Source organism: Fistularia commersonii, chromosome 29 (assembly GCF_037954325.1).
Source record: "Fistularia commersonii isolate RoL2024-O1a breed Wild chromosome 29, RoL_Fcom_v1.0, whole genome shotgun sequence".
NCBI classification, from domain to species: Eukaryota; Metazoa; Chordata; class Actinopteri; order Syngnathiformes; family Fistulariidae; genus Fistularia; species Fistularia commersonii.
Window position 1 is genome coordinate 412,531 of NC_141312.1, and position 10,782 is coordinate 423,312.

General features: G+C 56.0%; 1 protein-coding gene across 1 annotated transcript; it reads right to left on the bottom strand.

Annotated features, from left to right (window-relative positions):
- Positions 1 to 2,563: 2,563 nt before the first annotated feature.
- gltpd2b (glycolipid transfer protein domain containing 2b) lies at positions 2,564 to 7,997 on the bottom strand. Its single transcript, XM_086177195.1, has 4 exons — positions 7,325 to 7,997; positions 5,407 to 5,465; positions 5,151 to 5,329; positions 2,564 to 5,054 (listed from the first exon to the last, which is right to left on the bottom strand). Exons 1-4 carry the CDS (start codon positions 7,392 to 7,394, stop codon positions 4,436 to 4,438), a joined length of 927 nt encoding a protein of 308 aa, XP_086033321.1. The 5' UTR covers positions 7,395 to 7,997; the 3' UTR covers positions 2,564 to 4,435.
- Positions 7,998 to 10,782: the final 2,785 nt, after the last annotated feature.

The following is a 10,782-nucleotide window of genomic DNA, read 5'->3' on the forward strand; positions in this document are numbered from 1 at the left end:
AGAACGCGGTTCCTCGCGGTTCCTCGCGTTCCACCCCGTGAAGATGAGTCCTTCAACCAAAGATCCTCATCCCGGTCCCCCCGTCCCCCCCCTTCGGCAGGGGATTAGCGATCCCGCGTGGGATCCAGGTGGCAGGGAGAAGACCTTCTGCTATTAAGAGGCTTACGATTATGTAATGACAATGATAATTACGCGGTAATAATGCGCACAAAGAGGAAGCGTTGCGGGTGAAACATAGCAGCGCCTCCTGGTGGACGGACAGCGTCGTTTCCTGCCTTCTCTCCATCCCTTCTTCTCCGGACGGCTTTTCGGGACATTTTCCTCCACACACACACACAAAAAAAAAGCAATATATTTCCTCGCGGTGCCGCCGTGTGATGCGGTTCTCGGAGGGCGGGCGGGAAAGACGGCGAGGATCAGGGAACGGCGATGTAAAGAAGTATTTGTTTATAAGAGTATTTTTAATGCAACGATGAGAATGTATCGGCCCGGATTGTACGGCGTCCTGGGAGCCGCGTGTTCGTCGACTCGACGAAAAGCAGAATTTAAAGGCCCGCTCTGAGCCGCGGCGCGTGCGGCTCTGCGGCGGTCACCGCACCCCTGTCATAACGTGGTTATTACAGTGTTATTACGGGCGTCCGAACGCCGCGGAGAATCAATCCGACCCGCCGTATGTCCGTGGATGTGAATGTCAGACGGACCCTCCGGTGTCTCGTTCCCCGTCCCTTTAAGAGGTCCACTGCACCCCCCCCTCACCCCCCCTCCCCTCCCGGGTGGAAGAAAGACAGAACCCTCAGTTTGTTCTTCAAAGGATGGAAAGTCCTTATTACTGTACCTTTATTTTTGCTCATGTTTACTGCAAAAACAAGATAGAGAAGTTAATAAATGTCATTTAAGGGAACTGAAATGCTTGGCCTTCGCCTCGTCTTTCCACCCCCGTGCAGGACCAGGGAACATCTATGGACCTCAGCGTCCAAGCAGGACCAGGGGGAAATCCAGCAGGTCACATCAGCAAGATATTGGTAGCAGGAGTTAACTCATGTATGACAACATGGAAATATTACTGATAAAGTAGCAAAAGTACCACTGATAAAGTAATAAAATACAACTGATAAAGCTGATATCACAGTAGTCCATGACAAGGTTCATTTTAGCGATGACTCGTCTATTAATTATTGATTGGGTATAGACGCAAACATCTGCTGCTCCAAATTCATTCATCCATTCATTTTCTGCACCTCGTCCTGCAGGGTTGGGGGGGGGGGCTATCTTCGCTGTGATTGGTCGAGAGGAGGGTCCCCCCTGGACCCAGCACCAAGAGAAGATACTACCGTGCACCCTGTCATCACGTGGAGACACATGACCGTTCGCTCAATGGCATCGAAGAAACGGCTGAATGTGGATGAGGAGGAGCTAACATGCTACGAGCTACATGCCGCTGGCTAGCTGCTAGCCTGCGAGCTTGAAGCTGTCAGTGTTAAATGCAGGGAGGGGAGGCGGAGCGTCAAAGCAGCACAAAGTAGGTGGATGTAATCTGAGGTAATCCCATTGGCTGTAATCCCTGCAGCCTCACACACACACACACACACACACACAAACACACACACACAGGTGGAATGGACAAAGTTCCATGAATTCCCGTGTGCCAGTGCGCTCCATTACATGTCGGTTGCATAAAAACGGACAGTAACTTGTCATCCTGACCGGGGCCTGGCAGGGGTCAAAGGTCAGAGTCTGCTTTTTATGGCGCGGTAGATAGCCGCCGTTGTAAATGGCGATCCAGGCGTGATTACAGATCGCCTGGGTGACGTTATCCTCGGCGGTTTTATCGCCGTGTCGCCGCAGAGCTGACGCTCCGGCCACGTGGCGTCTTCACGGCGACTCCTCGGGACGGCGGCGGCGGCGGCGGCCCTGATCCCCCGTCCTCAGAGCGCTGGCCTTCCTAGAAAGGGAGAAGGCTTGGCAGGAACAGGGAGAGACACGGGATTAGGCGGCATTAGAAGTATTTGTAGGTTTAAAATAGTCTGATGGAGACGGAGCGATAAATGCCTCATCAATCAGTTTTCATCACAGCGTCCGAGACTGTTAACTTTTAATGAATATCAAACACAAAACTGTGTTCAGCATTTGCACTGCTGGCATGTTTCCTGTGTGTGTGTGTGTGTGTGTGTGTGTGTGTGCGTGTGTGTGTGAGGAGGGTGTTAATCAGTCTGGAAGCGTAAAGGCGGACGTTGCTGGTGACGTTGGAAGTGTTTTATTTTGAAAGGGTCACGCTGTGGCGGATGATTTTCTCCTCCCACTCTGATTGCAGCCATAACTCTAATCACAAGTCATGTAAGAACTCGCTGATATTTACACTTTATATCGCTGAACCTTTCATGCTCTTGTCCTGTTTGTCCGAAGGTTTATTTTCAGTTCGTGGCCATCTGCTGGTCAGCCGCGGTCAAGCGATGCCAGATGCTGCAAAGCTCGCAGGAATGTGTAATAAAGGCTTTATTAAGGTTAATGAATGTGTGTGTGCTGAGCCCGCTGACCTGCGTGAGAACAAATACCCTCAGACGGATTTACATTTACAAAAAGCGCTTTAATTTTATTGAAAGGTTCTTACAAAAGAAACAAAGTTGTCAGTGATTGGCAGTAAATCAGTGATTGGTTCATGGTGGCGAGGCGTCCGTCCGACGGCGACCAGAGCGCCTTCAGAACATCATAAATAACCGGAGGGAAAATCAACATGGCGGCGATTGGCTTCGGACGGAGTAACAAACTGAGAATTAAGACGAGTGAATGTTATTGCATTAGCGCCGTAAACGTCCGGGTCGTCTGGGACGGGCTTTGCCGAGTTGGCGAAGCTTCCTTCTTCTGCCCCCCCAGGGACGGAGACCGTCGTTGTTGTTCTCCAGCATAGCGATTTGTCTCCGCCATCGTCCGGCGGTCCTGGATTCCTGCGAGGGCTTCTGAGGTAGCGAGCTGAACCGCGAGCGTTACTCTGGAATTACGGATGAAAAAGAATAAAGATCCCCTGGGAAACGAGGCGCACAATCGGTTTTTAAAACCTCTCAGCCCCGTCACGCGGATTATAATCCAGATTGAGTCTCGGCCCTTAAAGGCGGCGACCCCGAGGGCTCCGATTTACAGACGGGCCTCCCGGCGCGGCGTCCGGAGGCGGCCATGTTTGGCGGACGGACGGATCCTGATTCAGCGCCGATGAATCAATCAAGCCCGTCCGATCAGCCGCTCCCGCCCAATGCACTTAACGAAATGAACGCTGCGGCGCATGGAGGAGCGCCAGGGGACGGGGGCTGGGGGTCCTTCTACACCAGACCCCTACAAAAAAACCATGACTTGGTGGTCTGGGCTCTGGTCCAAACACTTCACATCACTCTTTGGTCACGTGGTGGACGCGGGTGGCGGCTGCGAGGAGCAGTGAGGTACACGTCCTACTTGGTGGCGCTCATTTCGAGAAGAAGAAAGACGAGGATGGAAAGGGGAAGGCAAAGCATGGTAAGGAAGGTCCACAGACCTTTGGACGGCCTCCGTCAAGAAACAGCGACGGATGCGGTACTTTCAAAGAGAAAAGGTCTGAAGACCAGTACCCAAGACCTGGCAAATAGCTGGGCTCTCCTCGAACCCAAACAACTCCCCCAGAACACCGGAACACCGGCCTCGTTTGGCTCAGCTGTCGGGAGATACTCGGAGATACTCAGAGATACCTGGAGATACTCGGAGATACTCGGAGATACTCTGAGATACCCGGAGATACCCGGAGATACCTGGAGATACTGGGAGATACTCTGAGATACTCTGAGATACCCGGAGATACCCGGAGATACTCGGAGATATTCAGAGATACTCAGAGATACTCAGAGATACTCTGAGATACTCGGAGATACTCGGAGATACTCTGAGATACTCTGAGATACTCGGAGATACTCGGAGATACTCTGAGATACCCGGAGATACTCGGAGATGCTCAGAGATACCCTGGGCAGGAACACGGGCGTGGCTGATGGGGAACATCGGCAGGCGATAGAAAAGGTTTGGAGCCTGGACAGGCTGTAAGGCTCGCAGTGAGTAAACTTCTTGACTCTGACATCGACTTGCAACCCAAAGAGTGCAGATTTAAGGCACTTCTGCGTTGGTTCTCCTCTGAGAACCTGTCCGTCCGCCCCGTTCGTCTGTTCATTCTTTAGTTTTAACAGTCTGAGTATGTTTTGGTTAAACGCTGCCTTGTAAACAAGCCTCTGCTTCGTGGAGACAAAAAGACGCCTCCCTGGTGAAGCTGCACCTGAAGGCCACCGTCCTCCGGGTCTGACCGGAGCACTATGGCCGGTGTGGACATTACCGTCGTCGGTTCTCGTGTTGATGTTTGGGCGCGACGCAGACGAAGCGGAGACCGGCCGCAGAGGCTACGTGTCCGGCTCGGCCGTCCCCGCGGCTACGGCAGCTCCAGCATGCCGTTGTCCTGCAGGGCCACCTGGGTGCGATCGTACACCTCGCCGAGGGCCCGGGCCACCCTGCCCAGTATGATGCTCAGCTCCTCCTGGCTCTGCACGCACACCAGCCTGAAGAAGAAACCCCGCTCGGGCATGGCGATGAAGGCCACCTCCGCCGCCCGGCGGACAAACCAGGTGTGGTAGTTCGCCAGGGTGCTCTGGTAGGCCTCGCGGCACAGCTCCGACGGGCTCCGCAGACGGCCGCCGGTAGGCATGAAGGCCAGCTTCTCCAGAAAGAGCTTCAGCCACAGCAGAGCCCGGTGCAGACGCAGGAGGGTCCGGCACCCCGAGTCCGTCTGGCGATGGAAGTCCACCAGGCCTCGTTGCAGCTCCAGCCAGATCATGGAGCGCACGGAGCGGTACCCGCCCGAGCGCTGCGGGTTCTCCGCGCCGGCGTCGGTTCCGGCTTCGCCGCCGGAAGGGTTTCTCAACAGCAGATTGGAGTCCGGCTCCGCGTCCGGGCTTTCTCCTGCCAGAAGGGCCAGCTCACGGATTATTGAAGTCTTGGTTTTGATCTCTTTAGATATCAGGCCGACCATCGGGCCCAGAGCCTCCATGAACCTGCGGGACGGATCAGAAGTAATAAAAAGATCACTGAGCGGCCAAAGTCCAGGCTATCAAAGGATCCTGACTGGACGTCGCGTCCGACCGACTTACTTGACCAGCTCGTCCCAGCTGGAGAGATACGGCCGCAGCAGCACGTCGGACGAGTCGGCCGGCGCCGCCTGGAGGTGGGCCAGCAGCAGCGACACCTGGAAGGTCTGCCCGGGACACTCCTCCGGGATCTGCAGCGCCTCGGCCCCGTCGGCCACGCTGCTGTTGGACAGCTGGTTGAGCTGAGAGAGGGGCGGCGCGTGAAAGCGAGCAGAATGATTTAATAAACCCAAATCCCCTTCATCGGCCTTCATCTTACCTTGTTCACCTGATTGTAGCCTTTCAGGCAGGAGTCCCAGTGGTAGTCCAGGCTTCCTTCTGCGGAGAACAAACACAACGCCGTCTGAGAAGCCTTGAGCTTTGAGGAGGTCTCGGGTGAGAAGGGCGTCCCGAACTGACGCGGACGTCAGACGGACGTTTTCTTTCACTATATTTCATCCGGCTCACTTCAGGTTTAAACAGACGAATCTGCCTCCGTTTCTTTGCGGATGACGCACCGCTTTTTTTTACCGCTGATATGAGCAACATTTCGTCCACAGCGACTAAGAAGAACCTCACGAGGTTTTCATCCGGCTCTGGTCTGGACCTCCTTCTGCAGTCGGTCAGCCGAATAGTTGAAATGCCACCCGTGGCCCCGGTTCTGGGGGTTTGAATCCCTCGTTCCTGATTAAAGTGCTCTGCCACCGTCATGTGGAGGCTCTATTTCTGTCCCACATGAGAAACCGATTATGAGGAGATTCTTGATTAACTCCAGCCCGGCCTTTCAGATGGAGCTGCTGCCTATAGGACACAAAGACCCGCATTCTGGAGGCCGAGAACAACGTTCTGTTCACATGTTGCCGGCTCTTAATCCGTTTCCAGCTCCTTCCACAAAGCCGACCCTGTGGTCCAGACTCACCGAGGGCTCGACGCTCGGCCGGCGTCCTGACCTCGTGGAGGTTCTGACCTTAATTTGGGCTCGGATTTCTCGGAGATCTACACCTGAACCGGATTTTTCCACGTGATCTCACAGATGTGGGTGCGAGGGAGGGTTACTGGGAAGAACCAGCTGAAGATGTCCAACATCTGCCCGTCCTCGCCGCCCCACCAGACGTCCTCTGTCTCAAATCCTCCACCGAAACAGATCAGCATCCCTTCATCCATCCGTCCATCCAAACATCTTCTCCCTCCTCTCCAGCTCTCCGGGTTGGGGTCTGAGGCCGGGACCTCCCTCTCCTGACCACGTGGTCCACCTCCTCCAGGGGAATCCAGAGGTGTTCCCGGTCCTCCCGGCGTGCCCTGGGTCTCCTCCTCCAGGTGGGACGGGAGGAGGAAGGTGTTCCTCACCAGACGGAGGCTCCTCAGCTGACTCCTCTGGATGTGGACGAGCGGCGGCTCATCTGAGCTCCTCCTGGAGGTCCTCTGACTATCTTTGAGGGAAAGCTCAAACACCCTGAGGATGAAACTCCACGTATCCATGATCATCTTCTTTGGGTCTCCACCAGCTGGTGACCACAGGAGAAGGTGGGAATGTAGATCCACCGGTAAATTCAAATCTTTCGCTCTATCAGGAGAGACGGGAGCGTTTCTCCTCAACGATACTTCTCACCGTGCATGAAGTTCAGGTGTGAGTCCTCCAAGGGTCTGTGAGTCCACTGCGTCCAGGCTGAGGTCACGGAGTTTGAGCCTCCACGTCTGGGTCATGTGACCGCGGGGGTTCAGGGGTCACGACCCACGTCCGGCTTCAGCTCACCGGAGGAGATCCAGGCGGACGCCACGTGGTTCCTCATCACGGGAAACCGCTTTCTTCTCATCCCAGGCTTCGGCGGATCTTCCACCTCCTGACTCTGAGCTCCACGTCACGGCTCAGGACCCAGGAGGGTCAGGGTCAGCGGTCCGGCCTAGAACGCCACCGTTGCCCCTGTTGCCCCTGTTGCCCCTGTTGCTCCAACGCTGTCTAAGTTATTTGAGTCAAAGCAGAAAGTGAAGTTCGGCCATTCCGACGGTGGACGTCGGTGTTTGGAGGAAAGCGGGAAGCTTCACCGCAGACACATGACATTCCATCCTGGATGTATGCATTCCAAGCCACACACACACCACACACACTCTCACACACACACACACACACACACACACACGCTCACACACACGCACACACACTCGGGGGTGGGGGTGCGGGGTGTGTGTGTGTTACTCACGCAGCCACAGGGAGCCGAGGAACAGCAGCAGCACCAGGATGGCCGCCGCAGCCTTGCTCTTCACACCCATGCTGAAGGTCCTTCACTTCCTCCACTTCTCCTGCTTCTTCTGGCGTCTTCTAAGCCCTCCGGTCCTCACGTGCGTCCCCGTCCCTCGTACCGGCCGTCACCATGCCCCCCCCCCCCTCCTCCGACCCCTCCTCCTTCTTCTTGCCTTCACATTCTCCTCCCCTGAAGCCCCTCTGATAGGAAGTTATCTCCTCGGGGAGCTTCTGTCAATCTTCAACCCGCCGCCGTGGGGTTTCCCTCGCCGCCGTTCACGTGGCTCTCAGCGCCGTCCTGCCTTTGTTTCCCGCCGCTGTGTGCGCTCGCGTGTGTGTGTGTGTGTGTGTGTGTGTGTGTGTGTGTGGTTGCTCAATGGGAGGGTCCAGAGATCGTCCCCCGTCCCGTCAGCGGCTGATAAAGCGTCTCGTCCGCCAGTAACCCGCTCCGCCGCGCGTCCATCTCTATATATGAGCTGTATTAGCGGTCAGTCCGGGAAACACTCCTTCTCCTCCCTCTTTCCCTCCCTCTCTCTCTCTCTCTCTCTCTCTCTCTCTCTCCGTCCCTCCCTCTCTCTCTTTCACACACACCCCATGAGGACCGCCGCTGCCGCTGCCGCTGCCGCTGCCGGTGCCGCCGGTAACAACGGCAAAAAAAGAAAAAAAGCGTGGCGTCTGCGAGGGGAGGAGCGGGAACCAGAGCTCCGCTGGTCGATCAGTAACGCTGGGGGGGCAAAGAGTCTGATTGGTTCTGCCCCCGGGGGGGCACATGGAGGGGGGTGAGAAGGACACGTCGCTCTCACGGGGTCGGAGCTGCGATCTGTGATCTTTGCTCCTGGTCCAGGGGAGAAGGTCCAGCTCCCCGAGTGGCTTCATCCTGGGAAGCCCACCAGCTCCCTCAGTGGGGGGCTGGACATTGAACCCCGACCTGGAGCTGAAGCTCATGTGTGGTCAAACCCACAATGGGTTCTTCAGCGGAGGAGTGTGAGGAGGCGGGGGAGGGGCGGCTCGCGGGGCTTCTTCTCCTCCGCCAGCCAATGGACGCCCGTCTGGAGGGGAGCGACCCCTCTGAAGACATCTGGTTCCACCTCCTTCCAGAGCTGAGCCTCTTCTCCGGGACCGGGTTCATTTCCCCGAACGTCAGGAGGGAAGATCTCACACACCGTGTGTGTTTGTTTCCGCGTGGAGCTCGGTTGGAGGAGGTCCTCCAGGGTCGGGGTGGCGTATCCCCGCTCCGGACTCCCCGCGGAGGGAACGGCTCGGGTCTCCGGCACCTGGTGGAGATGTTCCGTCACACAGAGCGGCCTGTTTGTGCAAAGATGTGACGTCTCCGTGCGGAGGCCGGCGGGAACATCTGAGGGTGAAGGATGATGTTCGAGGGGTCGTCCGAGGTCTCCACGCCTCGTCCACCTTCTAAACAGTCTGTCCTCCCGTTGCATCCGGGAGGTGTGGTCCCAGATGGATGCTGCTCAGTCAGTTCAACCTGCTGAGAAGATGGAGCTGCTCTCTGAAGACAGAGGTCAGAACCTCCAACTCATGGACAGAAGGGCCCGGTTCTCCATGTTGTCCCCATGTCTGCGTGGTTTTCCTCAGGGTTCCTCATGTCGCCCCCATATCTGCGTGGGGTTCCTCTGGGTTCTCCATGTCATCCCTGTGTCTGCATAGGGTTCCTCAGGGTTCTCCGGGTTCCTCCTGCAGCCCAAACACACGCAGGAGGTTCAGTGGAGAACACGTGGATGACAGGGTGGAAGCTCGGAAGTCTCCATGTGAGGACGGACATCCTTTCTCGTACCCGGTGCGTCCCAGCGTGGGAATCCATCAGGTCATTTCTAAGGCTTAGGATGGTTCATCTCAGAATGTTCACCACCTGCTACTGAAGTCCATCCCAACCGTCTCCATCTCCACTTCACCCTGGAGCTCCAACGCTCCAGGATGGAGGACGAGGAGCGTTGGATCATGGCAGCTGTTAGCTCTCCAGGTTCCTCCGTGGTTTTGATCCTTTCTCACACCGCGGTTATTCAGGAGGCCATTTTGGTCTCAGAGGGTCAGCGGAGAGTCACACGGAGTCAGGTGGATCTCCAGGTCCAGCCGAGCTCCTCGGCGGTCGGCGGAGGCGACCTTCGACGCCGCCGCTCCTTTGTTGACGGACGGTCGAGGGAGATGGAAAAGTATCTCCTCTGAGGAATCCGTAGCGGTCGGAGGGGCGGCGGGTTTGAAGGTCGCCGGTGTTTTTCATGAAGGTCCCGTGACTGTTCTCAAGATGTTTAGATGGCCCGGCGCCCACTCTTCACTTCGACGCAGCGACCAGCGCTTTCACAGCGAAGGCCGCGTTCCTCAGTTGTTTTTCTGAGCCGGGTTCCTGCGGGGAGGCCGAGTCCAAAGGTGTGAGAAGAAGGCCTCCCAGCCCCGCCGGCGAAGAGACCTGGAATCTGCTCTCCGGAGGCTCCGGTTACCTCGAAGAAGCGGCCTCTTCTCACACACTGTATATTTAGAAGTGCAGGGCATTCCGGCCGCTCGCATGGCGCCTTCTGGAAAAATGGCCGCTGGACTCCCACGCTACGTGACCTCCAGGAGCCACAGGAGGCCTCAGGGCCGGCCAAACAGGACATGAACACCAGCAGCAGGTCCAACTCTCTGGTCCACACTCACTTTCATGGGTTTTACACACACACACACACACACACACACACACACACACACAGAGTGCTGCTAAGGTGGGGGCTCTCCTGTATGTATTAATACCCTGGACACATAGCATGGGCTGGCCAGTGTGTGTGTGTGTGTGTGTGTGTGTGTGTGAGGGTTGGAGAGTGAGTTGGGAGGGGTGGTGGTGTCTGGCATTACCCCGTCACCTGTTCATTTTGGTGCAACACACACACACAACACACACTCGCATGCAAGTGTTGATTGTTTTTGCTTTGTTTTGCTCTCTCTCTCATTCACACACACACACACACACACACACACACACACACACACACACACACACACACACACTCTCAAACTTTATAAAACCATAACCCCAGAAAGGTAAGCAGTTCTTGTGTTCCTGTAATCACCTTCTGTTGTCAAGACAAATTTAAAAAGACAAATAGATAGATAGATAGATAGATAGATAGATAGATAGATAGATAGATAGATAGATAGATAGATAGATAGATAGAAGGGTAGGTGCACAGACATCTGACCCCGGGCCCCCTAATGATGGCGGTGATGGTTATTGTGGCGGAGCGGCGTTGGACCCCACATCCTGTTTTAGGGCTCCGCAGCTGCTGCGAAACCCGAGCCTGGATCAGGGCGGCGGGGGGGGGCAAGCAGAGGGCCTGCTGGGGGCTCTGGGCTCTTCCTCCCTCTCTCTCTCTCTCTCTTCCACACTCCCTCAGATTTTAGATTTAAATATAGTCGTTGCTGCAGACA